We start from the raw sequence: 26,249 nt of genomic DNA on the forward strand, positions 1-26,249 counted from the left end.
AATTACTTTGTTTTATTATATTTGTACATGCACGCTCAGATGTATTGTCAGTATATTGCTAATTTAATTGTATATTTAAAAAAAAAGGGATTCTGGTTTAAATGTTCCTCCAGACTGGTGGGAAAATGATGGGAAGACAGATTTAACCTATTTTTAGTACTTTAGTATATGTTTTTTTTTTTTTTTTTGCCTAAAGGTGTGTTTGTGTCATTTACAGCATCCTCCTCTACCAACTACTGTGGACATGGTGCTGTCTTTGGTCAGCCTGTGTGCCCGGGAGGTGGTGAGTGATCACGGATCGTCACCCTGCTGGTTGAGCTGTTTGCCCTGTGAGCTCTACCGCCCCCTTCTGGAAGCTGCATTCGACCACTGCCGCCCGCTGGCCGTGGGCGAGTTGGTCCAGCGATGGCCCGAGCGAACACTGAGCGTAGGGGGGTGGAGAAAACCCGGACAGGCCCCCCCGAACCGCCTCTGCATCCAGGCCCTGCTGCTGGCCGTGGTCAGAGGATTAACAGACAAAAGGTACGGAATCGGAATTACTGATGGCAGTATGCTGATCGTGAATTATGGGAGTTGTAGTGAGGGCTGGTAGTGGGTGCAGATGGATGGACATTCTGTATCTAATGTAACTGTAGATTAATTACAGAGCAGTATGGGTACAACAGATTACAGTGCTGGTGATTCTGTATCTACTGTAACTGTAGATTAATTACAGAGCAGTACGGATACAACAGATTACAGTGCTGGTGATTCTGTATCTACTGTAACTGTAGATTAATTACAGAGCAGTACGGGTACAACAGATTACAGTGCTGGTGATTCTGTATCTACTGTAACTGTAGATTAACTACAGAGCAGTATGGGTACAACAGATTACAGTGCTAGTGATTCTGTATCTACTGTAACTGTAGATTAATTACAGAGCAGTACGGGTACAACAGATTACAGTGCTGGTGATTCTGTATCTACTGTAACTGTAGATTAATTACAGAGCAGTATGGGTACAACAGATTACAGTGCTGGTGATTCTGTATCTACTGTAACATTAGATTAATTACAGAGCAGTACGAGTACAACAGATTACAGTGCTGGTGATTCTGTATCTACTGTAACTGTAGATTAATTACAGAGCAGTACGGGTACAACAGATTACAGTGCTGGTGATTCTGTATCTACTGTAACCGTAGATTAATTACAGAGCAGTATGGGTACAACAGATTACAGTGCTGGTGATTCTGTATCTACTGTAACTGTAGATTAATTACAGAGCAGTATGGGTACAACAGATTACAGTGCTGGTGATTCTGTATCTACTGTAACTGTAGATTAATTACAGAGCAGTACGGGTACAACAGATTACAGTGCTGGTGATTCTGTATCTACTGTAACTGTAGATTAACTACAGAGCAGTATGGGTACAACAGATTACAGTGCTAGTGATTCTGTATCTACTGTAACTGTAGATTAATTACAGAGCAGTACGGGTACAACAGATTACAGTGCTGGTGATTCTGTATCTACTGTAACTGTAGATTAATTACAGAGCAGTATGGGTACAACAGATTACAGTGCTGGTGATTCTGTATCTACTGTAACATTAGATTAATTACAGAGCAGTACGAGTACAACAGATTACAGTGCTGGTGATTCTGTATCTACTGTAACTGTAGATTAATTACAGAGCAGTACGGGTACAACAGATTACAGTGCTGGTGATTCTGTATCTACTGTAACCGTAGATTAATTACAGAGCAGTATGGGTACAACAGATTACAGTGCTGGTGATTCTGTATCTACTGTAACTGTAGATTAATTACAGAGCAGTATGGGTACAACAGATTACAGTGCTGGTGATTCTGTATCTACTGTAACTACATGTTACCTTTTATACCTGCTATTTTCGTTTGGACCCAAACTAAAAATCCAGAGGACTAAACATGGTCACATGATTGGCAAGAGCTTCACATTTTATGTATTTGTTATCTAGTTTTCTCTCTCTTTCTCTCTCAGGTGTCGTCTGCAGGTGCTGGATCTGTGTGGTCTGCAGTGTGACGAGGGCCGGGTGGAGGACTCCATGGGCGGGTGGTCTCTCACCGTGGCTCTGTGCTCCACGCTGCTGCAGGCGCGAGCCTCCGCCCACAGGGGGCACCGCGACGGCGAGCGCGAGAGGAAGAGAGGTCTGCAGACGGAGCGAGAGAGGGCGGGAGCGGGTAAACGAGACAGAGGAGTGGAGAACAGGAGAGGAGGGACGGAGGGAGATGATGGAGAGAAGATGGAGTGCAGGAGTAACGGAGGAGAGGAGGTGAGGAAGTGAGGGATTTCACTACCAGAGGAGGAGACAGAATTCTGGTTATTATAGATCTTATAGGGGGGTAAATCTCAGGGTTCAGTTTCATTATGGTTCCTGAGGGCTGTGGTCGTAACTGTAATAGTTCTTAAAGTGCAATATATACCAGTATACATATACATCATATACACACAAACACTATACATATATGCAAACGCACAGAAGCAGTCCCCAGTAGCAGTCTGTAGTTTGAACACACCTTCTAATTCAATATATTCTTTATTTTTTATTTTTCTACATTGTAGATTAATATTAAATACAGTCCTCCACAATCCCCTGATCTAAACCTGATAAAATGAGATGATGATTTGAGGTAATTTGGGATGAGTTTCTTGGCATCAAAGAAAAGCAGCAACTATTGCAGATCTGTCCTTAAAGATAAATGTGCTGCTTAGAAAAATCTGACGAATAAAATATATTCTGCTTTGTTTATTATTTTTTGTTCATTAAAAATTCCATGTGTTCCTGTATAGCTTTAATATACAGGGGTTGGACAATGAAACTGAAACACCTGGTTTTAGACCACAATAATTGATTGTGGTGATGGACAGTTCTGGTGGAAACAGGAAAGTTGAGGTGCACATTGAATTCTGCCGTGATTTGAGCAGCCGTGGTTTTATGTTGTTTGGATACAATCCGGGTTAGCACCCGAACATCCCTTTCAGACAGCTTCCTCTTACAGCGTCCACAGTTAATCCTGTTGGATGTGGATGGTCCTTCTTGGTGGTATGCTGACATTACCCTGGATACCGTGGCTCTTGATGCATCACAAAGACTTGCTGTCTTGGTCACAGATGCTCCAGCAAGACGTGCACCAACAATTTGTCCTTTTTTGAACTGTGGTATGTCACCCATAATGTTGTGTGCATTGCAATATTTTGAGCAGAACTGTGCTCTTACCCTGCTAATTGAACCTTCACACTCTGCTCTTACTGGTGCAATGTTCAATTAATGAAGATTGAACACCAGGCTGCTCCAATTTAGCCATAAAACCTCCCACACTAAAATGGCAGGTGTTTCAGTTTCATTGTCCAACCCCTGTAGTCTTCAATACTAAATTTACTATGTAAAAATGAGAAGAGGTGTGTCCAAACTTCTTGATTAATATTCTTAACAAGCCTATTGGACTTTCAGAACCTGATCCAGGCGAGACTACGGTCAGAGGAGGATCCAGTGCGAGGTGTGAGGAGGAGGATGGAGCTGCAGAGGAGAACCGAACCCCAGCAGAACATCTCCAGCACCACCAGCCCGGACTGGAACCAGTCGGTGGTGGTTCGGGTCAGAGCCGACCTGTTCCTAAATGCTCGCTCGTGGGAGAGGGTCCGAGGGGCTCTGAGTCTGCCTGGCCCTCTCCGGCTGTACTGCAGATACCTGCGGGTTGAGGAGCTTCCAGCACCTTCTGTGGCCTCTCTGCTAGAACTTCTGCCCAAAGACGGCCTCCTGGGGCTGGATATCCGCTACTCCAGCCTGGGTGTGCCTGGCCTGGCCCTGCTGCTGCCTCTGCTAGAGCCCTTCCCCCAGCTCCACTCTCTCAGACTGCACTACTGTAACCTGGACCTGCAGCGCACTCAGCCGGAACAGCAGGGGGCGCTACAGGAGATGTTCAGGGGACTCTGTGCTTTAAAGAGGCTGCGCAGGCTCAGCCTGACTGCGCTGAGGCTTCCGGGACACCTGCGCCTGCTTCTCAGGTACAAAAACTACGTTATGAGTATAATGTAATTTATTAAAACTTGAATTTTTTAACTACACAATAATTTGTAATTTGGGTCGATAGCATGTATTTTTCTTATTATTGATATGTACAGTATAAATGACATCTTTTCATTAATACTGTCTGGCATGAGGACTTTCGAAACTTTTACTATGAAGGCTAGAATAGCTGCTTTTTTATTTTATCATCTTTACACTGACATTATTTCTGCACTTCATCTGTCGGACCTCTAATTCTTCTCTTCCCTTTTGAAACGTACACCTATTCCCATCATGTTAAGCTGAGCTAAAGGCTAAAGCTGTCCATGTGGGTCAGCCAGACGTCTTTCCAAAAGACGTCTTTTAAAGCTGTAGGAAACAGTACTCACTAGCTTCATCTGTAAATTCTCTAAAGAAAAGACTTAGGCTTTACACTTTTAAAAATCATATCACTATTATTGAAACCCTTTTTATCATGTTGCATAACACCACCTGGATTTAGATAACTTTAGCTGAGAAACTCCCATTGCTTAATTACTGCACGAGTGATTATAAGGTTCCAGCTGGCAAAAAGTTATTTAACCCTTACTGATGCAGTGAGTAGCTTCTCATTTGTTAAACTACCAACGACCATGTGGAAAGTCGCTTCCTGTCATCCTGTGGTCTTCTTGGATGTTGAATGATGGTGATTGGTGATCACTTAAACGTTTGGTGAAATCACATGGTACAAAACAACACTAGAACTCAGGGATCTGTTTAATAGTGAAAGTAAGAGCTTTTCCACACACACATGGGACTGGGAATAAACAGAAAAAAGTGACATCTGACAGCCCTGTCAGACATCTGTTTGTATCAGTATGTAGTGAACAGACATGTTGTAGGCTGCCGTTGCTGCATCAAAGTAGGACATAATCAATATTAATACACTTAACCAGCGTCTACAATTTTTTCTCCTATATTGGAACTGTGATTCTTACTAATTCTTGTTCCCTCTCTCTGAATTAAATACGATAAATTAAGGACGATGCACTGAAAAAAAGTAATGCATTAAAATTACTTATGTTAAATGTGTGCGTGCTTGCATGTGGATAAATACATTTTGTACACTACCATGTCTAAAGTTTTAGAACACCCCTATTGTTTAGTAGTCCAGTAGCAGTGCTGTATGCCATTATTTTAGCAATTACTTCTTTGTGTACTTCAGTGTCAGACCTCTAATTCTTCTCTTTACTGCAGAAACTGAGACCTAAGCCCTATTTGGACGGGATTAGTTTCTCAGGGGGACGTATCTAAAAAATATTTTCGTCCCTCAGTTTTAGTTTTTTATTTCTTTTTTATTTGTTTCCTTATTTTTTTATTATTACTAATATTATTTTAAGTAGTTTTGTATTATTGCTTTTTAACTTATTTTGATTTTCTTTTATCATTACTATTATTTTTATTATTATTATTATTGCTTTTATTTCTTTAGTTCATTTATTTATTTGTATTTTTATAGTATTATGTAAAAGTTAGTTTTAGCTTATTTTAACTAATTTTGTTGTATGAATCTTATGTTTTTTATCTTCATTTTTTAATTTATTTTATTCTAATTATATTTTTATATATCTATTTTTATATGTTATTTACTGTTATTTTAAAATAATTAAATTTAGCTATTATTTTCTCTGTCATGTCAATCCCGGTTTCTTTAAATGGTCATCTACATTGAAAATGAGGGTTGCCCTCAATGTACATCCGAGTCAAAATAAAGGTTGATTGATTGATTGATTTCACACTTCTACTCAGTGATAAAACTCTAATACACTTAAAAGGCATCTGCAAATTTTTGTCCAATATTAGAACTGTAATTCTTACTAATTCTCTCTCCCTCTCTCTCTGCAGTTCCCTCTCTCGGCCTTTGGAGGTGCTAGAGCTGCCATACCTCAGTTTAACTCCCGCCGACCTGGCCTACCTCTCCTGCAGCCCGCACGCCTCGTCCCTCAGAGAGCTGGACCTGAGTGAGAACAGGCTGGACCTCTCCTCCGTCCCGTCGCTGCGGCGTCTCTTGTCTCAGGCCGAACCCTGCCTGGCCCAGCTCTCTCTGTGTGGTTGCGGTCTCTCTGACAGCCTGCTGGGGGCGCTGCTGCCCTCTCTGTCCCGCTGCAGGACTCTCCGGACCCTCAGGCTGGCCCTGAACCCACTGACCCGGATGGGCCTGGTGTCGTTGGCCTGGACGGCGGTGGGGATTCCCTCTCTGCGGCTGCTCCTGTACCCCTCCCCCCTGGAGGAGTACGAGCCGGGGCTACCCCCGCTGCCCTCCAGCTCCCAGCTACTGGACTGGCCGCTGATGGAGGAGTCGGAGGTCAGGGAGATGACGCTGACGCAAGTGGAGGAGGTGCTAATGGCGAAAGGTCGCCAGCACGACCTTCTGATGACCTCAGATTTACTTAAATATAGTACTGATCTGACGGTGGAGGACTAGTGTGGGTGGAAGTGAGTGAATAAGTGAATAAGAGAGTGAGTGAGCATATGAGTGTTAATGCAGCATCACCCTAGAGCTCTTATTTTCCTTTTTTTATTATTATTACTGATATTATTATAACTAATAATATTAGCTCAAATGCAATACTCAGCTTGCATATTATTTATTTATCTTTTGCTCTAACACACAGAATTTATATAAAAATATCAGCATATCCTTTCATGAGTTATGGACGATGCACTGAAAAAAGTAATGCATTAAAATTACTTTATTTAAAACGCATGCATGCTTGTGTGTGGATAAATACATTGTATACACTACCGGTCTAAAGTTTAAAAAAAACCTATTGTTTAGTAGTCCATTAGCAGTGCTGTATGACATTATTTTATCAATGACTTTTTCTGCACTTCACTGTCAGACTTTTAATTCTTTTCTTCACTGCTGAAACTGAGACTTAAACCCTATCCGGACGAGAGTAGTTTCTCAGGAGGACGTCTGTGAAAAATATTTCACACTGCAATTGACTGCAATTGAAGCCAAATTGAGTTTTTGGCTTTCTCGGTCAGATGACATAGCGTTCAGTAGCTCCTCCATTTCCACTCGCTGTTGTGTTTTTTACGTGGCTCTCTGTGGAAATGTGCGCCCAAAGTGTAATTACAGTGAGCGGCAGTGGAATAAGCTATTTTATTAAACGCGAGGAGACGAAACTCAGAGATGTGTGTCTGGACGGGACTAAAACAGTAGATAATTCAGCCTGTAATTTTCTCAGAGGACGTCGGAGAAAAACACATACGTGGTCGTTCCTGACGGGAATAAAATCACAGAGGATAAAAACCCCCGTAATCATGAAAACTACCCCAGGACCCCCTGAGAAACTAATCCCATCCGGATAGGGCTTTAGTCCAATCATGTTAATCTGAGCTAAAGACTAAAGCTTTTTCCATGTGGGTCAGCCAGACGTCTTCCGGTAGCAGTTTTTTTTTCTCCAGTTTCCAAGAGTCTTTTGAAGGTGTAGGAAACAGTACTCACCGCTCTCTGAATTCATCTGTAATTTCTCTAAAGAAAAGAAAGACTTCTACTTTTAATAGTTACAGAGTTTTCTATGTTTCTGAGTCTTTTTCTAGTTATTATGATGAAAGTGTGAATGTGCTGTGTGTAAGTGTGTAAATGCTGCTGTAGAGAGTAACAGCATTAACACCGTCTGGTCCAGCACTACAGCTTTACTACAGACTAAGGCTTTGGAAATTTATATATTTTTTTAAATCCTTTGAGACTGTTAACCAATGCATTGTTTGTTAAAATCACCCCCTGTTTTTATATGATTTTTGATTTTGTTTTACAATATATTTTACAATGTACACAAAAAAATGGCACATTGGATTTTGTACAATTTCTGGTTATTGACTGAACCTGAAGAGCTTAAATGGCAAAAATAAAGGGAAGAAAACGGGGGTGTTCTAAAACTTTTGACCGGTAGTGTGATAGTGATTTTAATTGAGTAGATTCCCTTTAGGCCAGGACTGATATATTGATTGGCTAATCATTTTAGCTGATAATGATGGTCATGACTATCAGTATCTACAAAAGTCTTGCTGATAATATGCCGCTAATTAGCCACTTTTCTCAGCTGGCTGGTAATAACAGCTGATATTAATGGCCCATAACTATTTTATCAGTATAATAGTATATAAATATTACTAATAATACTTCAATAATTACAGACCTGCAAAAATGCAACGGGCATATTGCATATTGTGGAATATGGAGCTACACTACAATACGTTTATTTGTTCCATTAAAACTCTAAGTTAATAATTTAAGAAAAAATTTGCTGTTCATGTGACCAATTAGACCAGACTGATATGCATGTTATAATATCAGCTGATGTTAATAGCCCTTAATTATCAGTATCTACAAATATGTATTTATATTTATATTTGTCATTGACAATTGACAATTTTACAGTATTTTAATAGCCCCTGATTTTGGTATTAATCTAAAGTATTGCTATTAATACAAACGACTAGCTATTTTATCTGTATTATAGGTTTATTATAGGCTCTAACTGATATAATTTAGCTGTTATAATCAGTAAGTAATAATATTCTGTGGTTTTCAGTATCTTTAAAAAAAGAAAATGATTTAAAAACATAAGACGAAAAGCCAGAAACCAAAGAATTGCTTTAGGATCTTCTGTAATAGGCTGTAATATTTGTATTATTTAAGCTGAGAATTCATAATCAGACAGTAAACCACTATTTAACCCAAACTATTATCAGAATTTCAACAACTCAAAATCAGTTATGGCTTTAGTCTTTAAATAATGTAATTTAGTGTATTGCTTTTTTCAGTGTGTGCTAGAACAAGAACACCACGCCACTGTGCAGAACACAACCAGCATCTATATTCACACAGCTTCTCAGAAGCGCAGTGCTGATGATGGATCTGCTCTCTTTAGGAAAGCTTAAGTCTTAAGCTGGAGAGAAAGCTGATCCCGGCTCTTCTGAGAAGCCGTCTGCTACGGGTTCAGGTCTAGGAACCGCTGTGTTAGTTTCCTGATTCAGTATCAGTATCAGTGACCCATGAAGCGAAATGTGAACCCATGCAGGTCTGAGGCTGGGACTGAGTGATGCTTTTGAGCTATTAGCAGTTTTTATTACTCGTCTTACAGCAATAAGTGCACTTCTCTGACAGTTTCTAAAATTTTCTGTTTGATATTTTAGTAAAAACATGATTTAATGCAGCCTTATTTTACATTTTACATCAAATACAGTTCAGCTGCTGAGACGTGTTTAGTGTCTGAAGTTTGGCTTCAAATATTCAGTTTTATACTGGAGTTACATGGCTTATATACATGCACAATATGTAAAAATATATATGGATACCCCTTTTAATAAATACGTTTGTAAAATGTTGTAAATTTGGTAAATTTCAAATTCTGCTTTCCTGCCAGATTCTTACTTTGAGTGAAGGTTTGTCCCGCAACAGAATGAATGTAGCAGATCAGATTCCTCTCCGATTTGTTTTATTTCTGTTTATAAATTAATAAATTAATCTACAGTTACAGTAGATACAGAATCACCAGCACCGTAATCTGTTGTACCCGTACTGCTCTGTAATTAATCTACAGTTACAGTAGATACAGAATCACCAGCACTGTAATCTGTTGTACCCATACTGCTCTGTAATGAATCTACAGTTACAGTAGATACAGAATCACCAGCACCGTAATCTGTTGTACTCATACTGCTCTGTAATTAATCTACAGTTACAGTAGATACAGAATCACCAGCACTGTAGTCTGTTGTACCCGTACTGCTCTGTAATTAATCTACAGTTACAGTAGATACAGAATCACCAGCACCGTAATCTGTTGTACCCGTATTGCTCTGTAATTAATCTACAGTTACAGTAGATATATAATCATCAGCACTGTAATCACCAGCACTGCAACACCTCCTTTTTCTTCTTCTATTGTTTAACCCCCTTATTATGTTCATTTATCAGGAACAGCAATGGTGTTCCCCTGTCAGTTTGACCCGGTGCATGTTTAATTATCCAAAATATGTCTGAAACCCAAAAAATCCTAAAAAGCAGTGTGAATATTTCATGAATAAAGTCCGAACCATCCAGAAAAGCTTTCAGACCTCAAAAAATGCAAATAAAACAAGTTCATATTCGTAAAGTTTTAAGAGTTCAGAAATCAATATTTGGTGGAATAACCCTGGTTTTTAATCACAGTTTTCATGCATCTTGGCATCATGTTCTCCTCCTCCAGTCTTACACACTGCTTTTGGATAACTTTATGCTGCTTTACTCCTGGTGCACAAATTCAAGCAGTTCAGTTTGGTTTGATGGCTTGTGATATATTCCAGAGGTTTTCAATTTTTAAAAAACCAAAAATCTTATCATTTTTTAAAATGGTCTCTTATTTTTTATTTTTTCTGTATTATGCTTGATTGGTGGATATTGACAATATAATAATATAATAATTCAATTCCATCAGAGAAATGCACTTTTAAGTATTTAGAACACTACTAAAACTTTGTATACAGGTCAGCATACCAGCTCAATCATGCTAATGGATTTTCTTTACTAGGAAAAACAGGCCTAGACAGATCTTCAGTCATATATTTAGCTTTATAAATTAGCGTGTATTCATGCTACAGTGTCGTATATTAGAGCTGCCGTTTGATTGGCTGATGACACATCCTAGTTAGACACCTGTTCCTGTGGGATGTTTACAGCTTTGTGCTAATTGCACCACTGCGCTAGCTGAGAGGAGTGTGTGTCGGGTGCTGAGTTAAAGGAATGTATTGGGAATGCACTCCCGGGGAAGGGTGGGTGGGTGGTTTACAGGGTACACTGTGTGCTGAACCTCCCAGATGTAGCCATAATAGCCAGAATATTTACTTATAACACAGCTGATTTACTGTATATTATACCCTGGTATGATCTACAGTACCAGACATACGTTTGGACACACCTTAAACTCAAATTTTCCTTATTGTAAAATGTTCTGAATTGTAGATTAATACTAAAGTCATCCAAACTTATATTTTAGTTTCTTCAAAGTAGCTTGTCTTGCATAGATGACTGTTTTGAACATCTCTGCTGGATTTTCTCAGTTTTATGAGGTAGAGTCAACTGGAATTCAGGCTTTCAGTTAACAGCTGTGCTGAACTCATCAAGAGTTAATTACTTGAATTTCTTGTCTCTTAATAATGTGTTTGAGAGCATCAGTTAAAGTAAAGTAGTGAAGAGGTAGAGTTACAGGTATACAGTGAATAGTGAATATTTGAGTAATGTTCTAATACAGATTATGAGAAGCAACAACTACTCAACTAAATAAAGAAAAATAATACTTTAAGAAGAAATGAAGGTCAGTCAATCTGAAGCTTTTTAAGAACTATAAAAGTATCCTCAAGTGTATGGAGTCAAATTGGGGTCTTTAATGCTGACGAGAACATAAAACTATTTCGAAAAAAAGGGGTTAAAAATCGACTCGCAAAAAAACAGAGGAACGCTAAGGAGGTAAAGTATTTGCAAAAAAGAAAAAAGGAATGCGTAACACAAAAAAAAACGGTGTCGCAAAAGATTAATTCAAAAACAATATTACAAGTGAAAAAATATAACTTATGTTCTCTTCTTTGTTTGCAACATCAGATTTTTTATGATAGTTTATTTTTCTCGTCAGCATTAAAGACCCAAATTTGACTCCATACAAGTGCAGTCACAAAGACCTTTAAACATTTATAATGATGAAACTGGCTCTCATTAGGACTAGCCCAGGAAAGGAAGAGCGAGAGTTACCTCTGTTGTACAGGATAAGTTTATCAGAGTTACCAGCCTTAGAAACTGCAAGTTAACAAACAGCTTCCCAGATAAGAGCAACTAAATTGTTTAACACTTTTAAGTTACTACATGATTCATTATGTGTTCCTTCATAGTCTGATAGATCACTTTACTATTCATTTACTATGTAGGGGGACAAACAAATTAATAAAAACATTGAAGGTTTGTCCAGACACACCTTTGATCAGCCGTGGTTTTATGTTTTTTGGATACAATCCGGGTTAGCACCCGAACATCCCTTTCAGACAGCTTCCTCTTACAGCGTCCACAGTTAATCCTGTTGGATGTGGTTGGTCCTTCTTGGTGGTATGCTGACATTACCCTGGATACCGTGGCTCTTGATGCATCACAAAGACTTGCTGTCTTGGTCACAGATGCTCCAGCAAGACGTGCACCAACAATTTGTCCTCTTTTGAACTCTGGTATGTCACCCATAATGTTGTGTGCATTGTAATATTTAGAGCAGAACTGTGCTCTTACCCTGCTAATTGAACCTTCACACTCTGCTCTTACTGGTGCAATAATGTGCAATTAATGAAGATTGAACACCAGGCTGCTTCAATTTAGCCATGAAACCTAAAATCCCACACTAAAATGATGACAGGTGTTTCAGTTTCATTGTCCAACCCCTGTATTGCTTGTAATAAAGGAATGCAGTTATCAGGCAGCAGATCTTCCTTACTGTTTGCTGTATAAGATGCACACATTGCCAAAGAGTTCACAGATCAGGTCTTTGTATACAGTGTGTATTGCTTCCTGTTTAAACATAATCTCCCACTGTAACTGTAGCACACAGCAGAACTACGGGTGCTAAAATCACCATAATCTATCCTCTGTATCTGTGCATTCCAATAAATACAAGCCAAAGTCTTTCAGAGAAGCAGAGAACATCTTTTTTCCTTTGTCCTTTTTCTTGTTTTATATAAAATATACTTAACGCTGCACTTGCAGCATTTAGAAAAGAGATACAAAGAGAGTCTTTGTCTTCTTTTCCTGGGGCGGTCCTGATGAGTGCCAGTTTCATTATAACCTTTTTGATGGTCTTTGCATTGACTGCACTTGAGGATACTTTTACATTTCTTGAAGTCTTTCGGATTTATTGATCTTAATTTCTTAGTGTTTTTTTCTTTATTTAGTTGAGTATTTCTTGCTTCTCATAATCTGGATTAGAATATTACTCAAATATTCACTATTCACTGTATACCTGTAACTCTACCTCTTCACTACTTTACTTTAACTGATGCTCTCAAACACTTTATTAAGAGACAAGAAATTCAAGTAATTAACTCTTGATGAGTTCAGCGCAGCTGTTAACTGAAAGCCTGAATTCCAGGTGACTCTACCTCATAAAACTGACTGAGAAAATCCAGCAAAGATATGCAAAGCTGGTGCCTACAGAATAAAATATTAAACATATTCTGGTTTGTTAATAATTACATATATATTTTTCTTCATAGTTTGAGTGACTTTAATATACTTTTATAGACTTTATTAGTATAGACTTATATAGGCAGAACATATTAAAAATAATGAAAAAACCTACTGAATTTAAGGTGTGTCCAAACTTCCTGGTACTGTATATTATTTACTTTGAAACATCTCTTATTTTAAGGCATTTGTAGCCAAATTAAATTTCAAACATACTGATGGAACAATCTAGTGACATACTGCTCTGGGGAAAAAAATAAGAGAGCACTTCAGTTTCTGAATCAGTTTCTCTGATTTTGCTATTTATAGGTTTATGTTTGAGTAAAATGAACATTGTTGTTTTATTCTATACGAACTACGAACAAATTTTCTTCCAAATATTGTCATTTAGAGCATTTATTTGCAGAAAATGAGAAATAATGCAAAGAAAACAAGTTCATATTTATAAAGTTTTAAGAGTTCAGAAATCAATATTTAGTGGAATAACCCTGGTTGGTTTTTAATCACAGTTTTTTTCATGTATCTTGGCATCATGTTCTCCTCCACCAGTCTTACACACTGCTTTTGGATAACTTTATGCTGCTTTACTCCTGGTGCAAAAATTCAAGCAGTTCAGTTTGGTGGTTTGATGGCTTGTGATCATCCATCTTCCTCTTGATTATATTCCAGAGGTTTTCAATTTGGTAAAATTAAAGAAACTCATCATTTTTAAGTACTCTCTTATTTTTATATATATATGTATGTGTGTATATTTTTTATATATATATATGTGTGTATATTTTTTATATATATATATGTGTATATATTTTTTATATATATATATGTGTATATATTTTTTATATATATATATGTGTATATATTTATATATATATATATATATATATATGTATATATTTTTATATATATATATATATGTATATATTTTTTATATATATATATATATGTATATATTTTTTATATATATATATATGTATATATTTTTTATATATATATATATGTATATATTTTTTATATATGTATATATTTGTATATATTTTTTATATATATATATGTATATATTATATATATATATATATATATATATATTTGTATATGTATATATATATATTATATATATATATTTGTATATGTATATATATATATTATATATATATTTGTATATGTATATATATATTTGTATATATTTTTTATATATATATATGTATATATTTGTATATATATATATATATATATTATATATATATATATATATATATATTTGTATATGTATATATATATATTATATATATATATTTGTATATGTATATATATATATTATATATATATATATTTGTATATGTATATATATATATTATATATATATATATATTTGTATATATATATATATATATATATATATATATATATATATATATATGTATGTGTATATATTTTATATATATATATATATGTATGTGTATATATTTTTATATATATGTATGTGTATATATTTACACACACACACACACTACAAAAATAAATTTAAAAGCAGGGGATATATTTTGTATATTTATTGTATTTTAACAGTTTGTCTCATTTCAGATGTGTTGTTTAGTTCTGTAGCAGTGTTTATCTGTAGGAGGAGATGTAGGAGCGCTGTATGTTGAAGTATCGAGGTGGTGGAAGTTCCTTCAGGCAGTGAGAGTCCAGACAGAAGGGGTAAGGAGAGAGGGTGATCTGAGGAAGAGGAAGATGCAGAACCCGAGTGAAACCCATCAGCAGGGGCCTGGACGGCAACGGAGGCAACCACAGTCCTGAGGAGAGCAGATAATTAGATCAGACAGTGTTAAACCAAACTAAACTAGTAATGATAAACCAAGAACAAAACTATGATATACCAAAAATAATCATGGAGAAAGTCCTATACACATATCCCACAGGTCAGTGTAGCATTCTTTAGCTACCATGGCAAAAGTCATTAAATACAATATTTATAGTATAATAACATGTACATTTACATACTAAAGCCACACACTCAATACAATTAGTGAGTTAAAAAACTGTAATTAATTTGTAATTTTATTGTAATTTCAAGAGTGTAGAATATACAGTGGTTGGACAATGAAACTGAAGCATCTGGTTTTAGAGCACAATAATTGATTGTGGTGACGGACAGTTCTGGTGGAAACAGGAGAGTTGAGGTGCACATTGAATTCTGCCGTGATTTGATCAGCCGTGGTTTTATGTTTTTTGGATACAATCCGGGTTAGCACCCGAACATCCCTTTCAGACAGCTTCCTCTTACAGCGTCCACAGTTAATCCTGTTGGATGTGGTTGGTCCTTCTTGGTGGTATGCTGACATTACCCTGGATACCGTGGCTCTTGATGCATCACAAAGACTTGCTGTCTTGGTCACAGATGCTCCAGCAAGACGTGCACCAACAATTTGTCCTCTTTTGAACTCTGGTATGTCACCCATAATGTTGTGCGCATTGCAATATTTTGAGCAGAACTGTGCTCTTACCCTGCTAATTGAACCTTCACACTCTTACTGCTCTTACTGCTGCAATGTTCAGTTAATGAAGATTGGCCACTAGGCTGCTCCAATTTAGCCATGAAACCTAAAATCCCACACTAAAATTATGACAGGTGTTTCAGTTTCATTGTCCAACCCCTGTAACTCTCTCTAAACATAACATATGTTTTTAAAAAAAATCCTCACTTCGTGGTTCCCGTGTCCGGGTCATGCAGTAAGTCTCTCCCAGACGCTGCACCGGCCTCCACCTGAAAGAGCCAATTGAAATGATTTAGCCTAAATTAGTAACCAGAACTTTGATATTAGCGTCCTAACCACAGAATATAGAGAAATATGGAGTATTTTGTATTAGATTATATTTCATTTCATTTCATTTACGGCATTTATCTGACACCTGTATCCAGAGCAACTCACAAGGTTATTCCTGTTACAGATGTGGGTCTACATAGTCCAACCCAAGGACTCTTATTGGTGTAAAGCAGAATAGTCACCCAGACCCGGAATTGAACCCCAGTCTGTAGCGCATGCTTAAAAGCAAAAAGACACATACATTCTGATTTGACCGTTCACATTCATGTCCCATGTCCACAGGGACATGGCAGCTTGGCATCAGCAGCCAGAGCCCTGAGGGAGTGCTTTCTCTGGGTGGGTACAGTACAGTAGATGGTGCTCTCTCTTTCCCCTCATCACTCCTAGGGTGATGTGGATCAGCACAAGGCTGCGTCTGTGAGCTGATGTATCAGAACCCAGTCGCTGGGCTTTCCTCCAAGCGTTAGCGCTGTGATAAAAAATTGAAAAATAATTTCAAATAAAAAAAAATTGAATGTTTGGATAAATCTATTGCTTCACTCCGACTGTTTACAGGTTTAACAGTAGGAATGCTTATCAGCGTATCAAATCAGCTCAAAGTTAAGTCATTTAGCCATAAACAATGGAGCTCAGAATTTGACAGGTTAGTGAAGATCATGTGTCAGTACTGCTTAAAAAAATGTTTAGTTTTTATTAGATTAACTACTTTAGGCCTACTTTAATCAGTTTTGCGTGGATTTTTGTTTTATTGTCCATGTCTGCATTGTTTTAATGGTTGTATAGTCATGAAAATTAACCCTGAAAAGTGCACAGTGATAAAACAGTGACTTCTCAGTGTAGTTTGTGTGTGTGTGTGTGCGCAGTGTGTACACACCTGTTTCTCTGCGGGTCCAGCAGCACCGTGTCTCTCCTGCCCGTGGGCGGGGTTTTCGGGGGTTGTACCTGCCCCTCCCTCTGCAGGCAGCAGTAAAAGCGCAGGACCTCCACAGGTGAGACCACACTCTTGCCCCTGGAGCTCTGAGGAAGTCGCCTGTGCAGCTGGGAAACACAATACACACACAGGTACATCACACACACGGTTTAATACACTCACGTGGGTGTTAAAATAGAAGCTTCCCTTAGGGATGGTCTGTTTGTGATTTGGTTCACCTGTATGCAAACCACAACCAATAAAATCGCTCACATGTCCACTGGTCTGAATATTTTATTATTAACAGTAGATGTCCTTTTGTTTGTCTTTATACTTTATTATTCACAGAGCAAATTTCCTGGTGTGATAATTGATCACAAATTATGTTGGAAACAACATATAATTCTATTCATTATTCATAAATAAATAATGTAAGACATATTTTGTATGTATACAGCTCTGGTAAAAAAAAAAATAAAAAAAAAAACACTGTTACGACCCTAGATAAAAAAAAGTATAGCCTAGGGGTCTAAGGGTTGCAACATAAATAAATGGACCAACAAGTTTTGGATGCAAAAATAGAAAAGTGTATTTTATGTTTTTAGATTGGAGGGTCAGGCAATACAAAATACATGGCGGATCAAGAAAATACAAATAATGTTACAGCTCAAAAAGAAATAATAATATTAACCCTTTCATGCAAAGAGGTCACTACAGTGTACAGCTGTTTAAAGTGTTTTTTTTTCTCTATATATGCATCATCCTTTACCAAAAAATTCTATTGGTTGGTCATTGTGCCGACAGACAGGGAGAAACACCAAACACCTTGGCTATTTCTGTTTCTCTTTTAATTAAAAAAATATATATAATTACATCAAATAACATCTAAGGTGACATGTTATGTAAAGATTTTCATTTTTTTTATTTTGAACTGCTTGAATTTTGCACCAGGAGTAAAGGAATAAAGTTATCCAAAAGCAGTGTGTAAGACTGGTGGAGGGAAAACATGCCAAGATGCATGAAAACTGTGATTAAAACTCAGGATTTTTAACCAAATATTGATTTCTGAACTCTTCATTTGTTATGACCGCCATTTCTCATTTTCTGCAAATAAATACTTTAAATTACTTTTTTTGAATTTGGGAGAAACGTTGTCAGCATTAAATATTTATTTATCGAATAAAGATAGAATATATATTTTTTTCAAACCTTGTTTTACATCCCTAAGGATGTATAAAACACTTAGTAAAAAAATCCTGACTGAGTTTAATATAATTTATGCATGAGAGGGTTAATAATAATAATAATAATAATAATAATCAAAGTCATAAACAAATATAAACTAAGTCACAAAACTTCAGGGTGAGCCAAGGCCAAAATAACAAACAAAAATATCTAACAAGTCAAAAGCTATCTTACCTGTGCATCAAAAACAAAAGTTCAAAGAAAAGACAAACAGCTTACCTACCTCCCTGTTCATAAACAGAAACAAATGTAAGTAAAAACAAAATGGCAGCTCACCCCTACAGTGACATAAAACATCATATACATAGCTTAACCAAGACAGAAACATAAGCTAAACAAAGGCAAGTGTCAATATGTCTGCCATGGACCGCATGGTGGAGACACCATGGGCCACCCCACAATGGAACTTCAGGTCCTTTTGTATTCTTGGGTCACATGGCCACAGTGATCAGCTGACATGTTCCCACCAAGATGTGACCTAAGAACTTGAGAGAGAGGGAACAAGAGATACACGGAAAGAGCAGCAGAGGGCAGCAACACGACAACAGAAAAACAACAAAAGCTACTTAATACCTTGCTCAATCTACAAAAATAATAATAAATTCCAAAATAAACGTCTAGGACGTAACAACCACCAAATTGAAAACCTCTGGAATATAATCAAGAGGAAGATGGATGATCACAAGCCATCAAACCACCAAACTGAACTGCTTGAATTTTTGCACCAGGAGTAAAGCAGCATAAAGTTATCCAAAAGCAGTGTGTAAGACTGGTGGAGGAGAACATGATGATAAGATGCATGAAAACTGTGATTAAAAACCACTGAAGGGTTATTCCACCGAATATTGATTATTTCTGAACTCTTAAAACTTTATGAATATGAACTTGTTTTCTTTGCATTATTTGAGGTCTGAAAGCTCTGCATCTTTTTTGTTATTTCAACCATTTCTCATTTTCTGCAAATCAATGCTCTAAATGAGATTTTTTTTATTTGGAATTTGGGAGAAATGTTGTCTGTAGTTTATAGAATAAAACAATAATTTTCATTTTACTGAAACATAAACCTATAAATAGCAAAATCAGAGAAACTGATTCAGAAACTGAATATCTGCTCTGTGGTGGTCTATTCTGTGGGGTTCTGAGTATTAAGGAACAAAGTTAAAGGAGGATAATACTAAAGTATACAGAAGAACAGATACAGGACTACAGTCTGTAATTATTATACAACTACAGAGTGTCCTTCATTCATTGGAGCTGATAAGAGTGATAACAGTTATAGAAACTAGGAGGTAGACAGTTAAAAGTTATCCTAAAACAGACATTGCCATAAAGCATCTATTCAAAAATGTAGGAACTGATTAAAAACTACTGTACAAAAACAAGAGAAGAGCGAGAACAGGAAATACTGCTACTGATCATTTAAATATGCAAATGAACAGAAGATGAATGTGCCTTTTATAGTCATTTATACCTGTGCTGTACAACCAGACTCATCACTTTGCATATCCCAGCTTAGAAAGCTTAGAACATCTGCAGCAGAGAAACTCTAAACTCTACACTCTAAAAACTGTACAGTAAAATTCATCAGAGAGTTCGTAGTTTATGGTTTTATGGTTTTATGGTTTTAGCTCTGTATTACACATGCACATTAATGTTAAACAGATTCTCTCTTTGTTCAAAGGTCAAAAGCTTGGGTATATAGTTGCTATATGTTTGAATATTTGCCATTTTTTTTTACAAATTTAATGTACTGGTAATTAGGGGTGGGCGATATGGCTCTAAAATAATATCACGATATTTCAGGGTATTTGTGCGATAACGATATACTTGGCGATATAGGAAAACTAAAATAATTAATTAATTTCAGGAATATTGTAGAATAGTATAACAGCATAATCATAATGTGGCAAAATAAATAATATAGCATAAAATAATATAATGCAGCAAAAAATATTGCAGAATATTTAGTGCATGCATATAAACTGCAACCTAAAACAGTTATACAATAAATACACCTAAAGCTTCACAGTAAATAATAGACTACTTTTAAGACAGAACAGCCCTATTATCACGATATTTCTGTGTCACGATATATTGTATACGATATAATATTGCCCACCCCTACTGCTAATACTAAACCCATCATGTTTGATGTACTACATGTCATTTTTTTATATGAAAATATTTAGTAAATTAAAGTAAATGTTTCTTAAACCAAAAGAGCCCATGGTGATGTACTGTATGTGTCACAGATGAGTAAAGTTCCTTACAGCACTTTCTCAGTCACTTTAACTCATAAAGTTCCTAAGTGACAGCACTACAGGACAGCATGTGAATCTGTGTTTATTCATCTGACCTTGTTTATTTATAGATTGCTGGAGTGCTTTAGGGTTAATGCTGGAGATAAAGCTAAACTAGCTCCTTTTAAAAGTGTATTATTTGCTTCTACAGCTCTGTTCCAATCAGTTTAACCATTAAAACGCTTTAATTAAATGTTTTATGTTACATACAACTAGTTCTAACCTGATTTCTATAACATTTAACAATGTTAAAATATAAGTAACATCATGATTTTAACCATAAAATATCTACAGTCAGATATGGGTCCAGGTTTATTATGGGTGAAACCAATGAAACCCACAAATGGAAATATTTTCCTTGTTAAAAGTGACTATTAGCGATATATTACCATAGTTTAATGTGTAGTTTCAATGTTTTATGGCAGAATTCTTCATAACAAGCATAAAAAAGATCTGTAGTAGTTTGTCTCAGTAGCTAACTAGCTAACTTTCCCTTCCACCTTAAATGGTGCAACAGACATTAGGGGCTGCAATATTTAAGGCGAAACAGAAAAATAAAATAAAAGCTAATCAAAGCTATTTTTAGCTCCCCATCACAGAGGAATAAAAGAATGGAAATAATAATACTTTTTTGCACCATCTCTCCTCCCTTTCTGAAGACAAACAACTCTGGGGTTTCTGAATCAGTTTCTCAGATTTTTCTATTTATAGGTTTATGTTTGAGTAAAATGAACACTGTTGTTTTTATTATATGATCTATGAACAACATTTCTCACTAATTCCAAATAAAAATATTGTCATTTAGAGCATTTACTTGCAGAAAATGAGAAATTACTGAAATAACAAAAAAGATGCAGAGCTTTCAGACCTCAAATAATGCAAAGAAAACAAGTTCATATTCATAAAGTTTTAAGAGTTCAGAAATAATCAATATTTGGTGGAATAACCCTGGTTTTTAATCACAGTTTTTTTTTCATGCATCTTGGCATCATGTTCTCCTCCACCAGTCTTACACACTGCTTTTGGATAACTTGTGATCATCCATCTTCCTCTTGATTATATTCCAGAGGTTTTTAATTTGGTAAAATCAAAGAAACTCATCACCCTCTTATTTTTTTCAGAGCTGTACAGCACTCTAAAATTAACTAGTTAACCAGCAGCAGCTACGTTACTAAACTTTACTAAACTTACTACGTTAGTAAACTTTTAGCTCCATTGCTTTCAAATCAGCCCAAAGCAGTTTTATTTATTTATTAAAGGATTTTCCAATTCTATGGGGAAGGGGAAGGGTTACATTCACAAAGAAAGGAGTCAAATGGGATTAATTCTAACACTGTGGTGCTCGCTTGGACCCATATCTTATTTAAAACAGCTTTGTGACAACATTTGTTGTAAAAAGCACTATATAAAATGATTTAGAACACTGGTTAGCATGCCCACATGTTCACGATCCATAGTGTTGTGTGTGTAGAAAGCTTAGGCACCCTAGAAGGCTAATATTTCCTTCCATGTTAATGAAGGTGATCTGGATACAATTGTCTATGTGAACCCCGGTGACCCCTACTACATATTCCACAGGTCAGGGCAGCATTCTTCAGCTTCCATGGGACACTGCATGTTAATGTTTATATTCCAGGTGCCTTAACCCTTTAAATAAACTCTTCAGCACTGTTCCTCACATACAGACAGGTGAACAGTCCAGCTTTTCTCACCCTGTACTGATCAGTCCAGCTGTTGAGCCACTGGCCAGCCGCCTCCCGCAATGCGTCCAGAGGGTCCGGCTGCTTTCGAGCCTCACGATCCCACGACTCAAACTGAGGAGGAAGATAGTGCTGAGCATCATCCACTCCCAGAACCTGCAGCAAACTCAACGCCTGACCCCTAAAGAGAGAGTTACAGTTACTTTATTTTAATACCCTTAATTTCAAAAGAAAGAGTAAATGAGTAAAAAAAACAGGTGTCCCAATACTTTTGTCCACATTGTATGTTGTTGCTGTTTGATGAAAAAATAATCCAAAACAGCAACTTTACAGGAGAGAGATTAAACTATTTAACTTTTAATGGAAGTCAATGTAAAACAAGTTTATTTCATATCATTTTGGAGAATTTCTATTGGTCCATTTTCCAAGAAATTGTGACACAGTGTGAGAGACTTTTAATTTTATAATGTGGGGTTGGTTGGTTGATGCTGCAGTTGGTCTGCAGGTTTAGGTTCAGCAACAGTATGTGCTGAAAGAATGAGGTCAGCTGACTACCTGAATATACTGAATATAGACCAGCTTATTCCATCAATGGATTTTTTATTCATATTCCAAGATAAGACAATGTCAGGATTCATGGTGCTGGAATAGTGAAAGAGTTCAGGGTTCAGGGAGCATGAGATCATCATTTATCATTTTCACACATGGATTGAGAGAGAGTTCACCACAGAGTCCAGATCTTAACCTCATTGAGAATCTTTGGGATGTGCTGGATGGAGAAGAGCTGCTTTGTGCAGTGGTCAGACTCATCAGACCCATCATCAATGCTGCTGCAAGATCTTGGTGAAAAATTAAATTAATGCAGCACTGGATGAAGTAAATCTTGTGACATTGCAGAAGCTTATTGAAACAATGCCACAGAGAATTTGTGACGCAATCAAAGATGAAGGTGGTACAACCAAATATTAGAGTGTGTGAGCTTTTTTTTGGCCAGGCAGTGTATATAGTAGAGTGTGTGTATTTGTGTGTGTGACTTACTGCAGTCGCAGTTGTTTGTCTGCCAGCAGGCTGAGCAGTTCCACAGTGAGCTCATAGCTGTGAGGATCCACACACACCAAGAACTTCAGCAGCTCCTCCACAAAACGCACCTCCTCATCTGTCTACACACACACACACACACACACACACACACAGAGTATTAAATACCGGTACACTAAAATCAATCATGAACATGGACAAAAGTACTGGGACCCAACTTTTTCTTTGTTTCTTCTCAAATGAAGGGTATTAAAAAAAAGGTTTATCCTGCTTTTGTTGGAGTAACTGTCTCTACTATAATAGTTGGATAATCAATAAATCAATCAATAAATCAATCAATTAATCTTTAGAGAAGAAACAAATAAAAAAATATTTGTGTATGCAGACAGGCTATAAATTTAAAGCAATAAAACAAAGAGATAAATAAGCTGAATAATAAAATATAAACACAATTAATGAAATAAAGGACTAAAATAACCACAACTATAAAAAAGTAAATGATGGAACTACAAAAACAAATAAATAATAAAATAAATAAATAAATGAATTAAATATTAAATAAATTAAATTAAATATAAATATATAAATTATATATATATAGTTATATACATATATAAACGGAAGAAATAAAAAGGTCGAAAGTAAAAGCATTAAAAAAAAAAACAAATAAAATGATAAATGAATAATATAAATAAAATAAAAAGGCTAAAAGGTGAAACATAACATTTTATAAATAAAACGACAAAATAATTAAAGTAAATAAAAAAGTGACTGAAAAACTCAATTAAAGCAGTTACAGGCTGTCTGAAGGAGGTTAGATAATAAAAGATTAGAATGATTTAGTGATTTCCAGCTCGCTGCTGCTCTGTAGATAAAAGCAGATTTTCCCATTTCAGTAAAAACTCTAGGAGCCTGACAGGTGATCCAGTCACTAGAGCGGGTATGATAATTACAGCTCAGTACTTGAAGCTACCATGCCTGGCATTAGACTTGTGGGGCTCACATGGGTGGGACATGGGCTGGGTGGGTTCAGGTGGGCATTATAGACTCTGAGGGGGTTTATAGGTGTTGTTACTGGGACCCAGTTGTTGTTAGAGCCCACCTTAATCTCAAATGGGTCCCTACTGAAAACTTCTTGGGCTACATATACATGTAGCACCTGAGCATGTTATCTGGGGATCTATTCTATTGGGAGTGCTTCTCTACAAGGATAAGACAAGCTATCTGTGTCATCAGTGTGTAATTCTTGGACGTGTGTGTGTGTGTGTACCATGTCCTGGTTCAGGCAGGTGTGTAGGGATGTCAGCAGGCTGTGTGTGATGATCTGTGTGTGTTTCTGCAGGCTGTCTCTGTGCAGGGTGATGATGGCTCTGAGGACACCAAACTTCTGGTCCACACTGCAGATCTTCAGAAGGTCCAGCAACTGACCACAGAACTCCAGTGGAGCCAGAGACTCAGGAATACACTGATCACACACACACACACACACACACACACACATACGTTTAGTATAAACATACACAGACATGCATGTCCCAAAACTCATGGCACAAAAGTCACAGCAGTATGTAGTATAACTTGGGAATAAACACACCTGTATGTGTTATGATGTGTTATGATCTTGTGAGCGAGTTTGAACATTGGCCAGTTACTTACCATGATAAGTATTTAATACTTATATTACCATCCACAGTGGACAGTGCAGTAGAGGGTAATAACGGTGACTGGCAGCATCTGGCTAGAATTGTCCATATGAACAAACAGGCTCTATATATATGACTATGGCAGAAATCTGTTACATCCACATTCAGTGCAGAACACCCCGCCCACATATCCCACAGGTCAGTGCAGCGTTTCATAGCTTCTAAGGGATATGGCAAAAGTCATGGGACACAATACTATCTAAGTTAGTTAAGTTTTCTTCTACTCTCTAAACTTTCTACTCCTTATATTTGAATAAAAATCGCCTCGTTACTCCTATTTCATTTCAGCTCGTTTTAATTCCCGCTTCTCATCGTTCAATAAAATCCAGATAAATCTCTCCATCCAGATAGAGTGAATCTGATTGTGATTGGATGTAGAGAAGTATAAACATATACCATTCCCACTCCCTATTGGTTTATACTGTGATCCATCACACCTGCACACGTCCCGAGAACTCCAGACAAACTCCAGTCCAACTAAGCTTCTTATATTATATTTACATTCTACTGAATATATTTACATTCTACTGAAATACATTCATTTACGATGAGCATATATGCAGCTGAAACAGGGAACAGCCTAGTGCATCCCAAATTTATCATCATTAACATCATCATTTATCATCATTTTTTTTTGTGGGGGGGGCTTTATTTTTTCTCCTTACATTACTTTTACTTTTATACTTTAAGAAGTTTTGAAACGTCATATCTATATCTATACTTCTACCTGAGTAATGACTATCTAGCTGGCCAACAAATATCACTCATTTGTATGCCTACAGTATGCCAGGTCAGCCAAAACATTAAGTACACACAAAAACTCACCAGTAAGACAGCCTATTATTGTTTCACATTGAAGGAAAGCCTTAAAAAAGCCTTAAAAAGGCTTTTTCATATGATATATATATATATATATATATATATATATATATATATGATATTTGTCTCATTTACTGGTGCAATTCCAGTATAGTTAGCTAAATATTGAACTAATCAGCATGAGCTCCGGTTTACACTAACCCGCGCGTAGCCCCTTCATCAGAGCGCCGAGAAGGGGTTGGACAGCCATGGCCCCGCCCCGTAGTGAAAATCATGAATCTGATTGGTTAGATTGTGCTGCTGAGTGTTTTTAAAAAGCTTTGATTGGTTAGAACAGCTGTCAGTCAGATAAGAGTCCTGTAGCAACTAAAAAACACAGACTAATGCTTTAAATTAGTTGCTGTTTTTTATGGTAGTTAATTTATA

The 26,249-nt window shown here is 36.7% G+C and overlaps 2 protein-coding genes and 1 long non-coding RNA gene across 3 annotated transcripts in view; 2 read left to right on the forward strand and 1 right to left on the reverse strand.

Annotated features, from left to right (window-relative positions):
* Window positions 1-212: 212 nt before the first annotated feature.
* si:ch73-174h16.4 (leucine-rich repeat-containing protein 14) lies at window positions 213-10,401 on the forward strand. The gene is made up of 4 exons (XM_049481949.1): window positions 213-522; window positions 2,011-2,302; window positions 3,482-4,035; window positions 5,921-10,401. The coding sequence occupies exons 1-4, from the start codon at window positions 245-247 to the stop codon at window positions 6,498-6,500; spliced, it is 1,704 nt and encodes a 567-aa protein (XP_049337906.1). The 5' UTR covers window positions 213-244; the 3' UTR covers window positions 6,501-10,401.
* Window positions 10,402-14,818: 4,417 nt separating this feature from the next.
* The window catches only part of wdr97 (WD repeat domain 97), a 28,936-nt gene continuing 17,505 nt past the window's right edge, over window positions 14,819-26,249 (reverse strand). Inside the window, exons 17-22 of the mRNA XM_049481940.1 lie at window positions 24,572-24,766; window positions 23,302-23,423; window positions 22,276-22,444; window positions 16,983-17,146; window positions 15,986-16,047; window positions 14,819-15,076 (exon numbers count right to left, since the gene is read on the reverse strand). Coding sequence (XP_049337897.1) covers window positions 14,892-15,076; window positions 15,986-16,047; window positions 16,983-17,146; window positions 22,276-22,444; window positions 23,302-23,423; window positions 24,572-24,766 — 897 coding nt within the window. The 3' untranslated portion in view covers window positions 14,819-14,891. The remainder of the gene's footprint in view (window positions 15,077-15,985; window positions 16,048-16,982; window positions 17,147-22,275; window positions 22,445-23,301; window positions 23,424-24,571; window positions 24,767-26,249) is intronic.
* LOC125803769 (uncharacterized) overlaps window positions 18,797-26,249 on the forward strand; it is a 152,393-nt gene continuing 144,940 nt past the window's right edge. Inside the window, exon 1 of the long non-coding RNA XR_007440156.1 lies at window positions 18,797-19,171. This is a non-coding gene — a long non-coding RNA (uncharacterized LOC125803769). The remainder of the gene's footprint in view (window positions 19,172-26,249) is intronic.

Source organism: Astyanax mexicanus, chromosome 8 (assembly GCF_023375975.1).
Source record: "Astyanax mexicanus isolate ESR-SI-001 chromosome 8, AstMex3_surface, whole genome shotgun sequence".
NCBI lineage: Eukaryota > Metazoa > Chordata > Actinopteri > Characiformes > Acestrorhamphidae > Astyanax > Astyanax mexicanus.

Coding starts and splice junctions, on each gene's coding strand:
- si:ch73-174h16.4 (XM_049481949.1), top strand. CDS start 245: ATGGTGCTGTCTTTGGTCAGCCTGTGTGCCCGGGAGGTGGTGAGTGAT. Junction 2,303..3,481: donor GGAGTAACGGAGGAGAGGAG/GTGAGGAAGTGA, acceptor TTGGACTTTCAG/AACCTGATCCAGGCGAGACT. Junction 4,036..5,920: donor CACCTGCGCCTGCTTCTCAG/GTACAAAAACTA, acceptor CTCTCTCTGCAG/TTCCCTCTCTCGGCCTTTGG.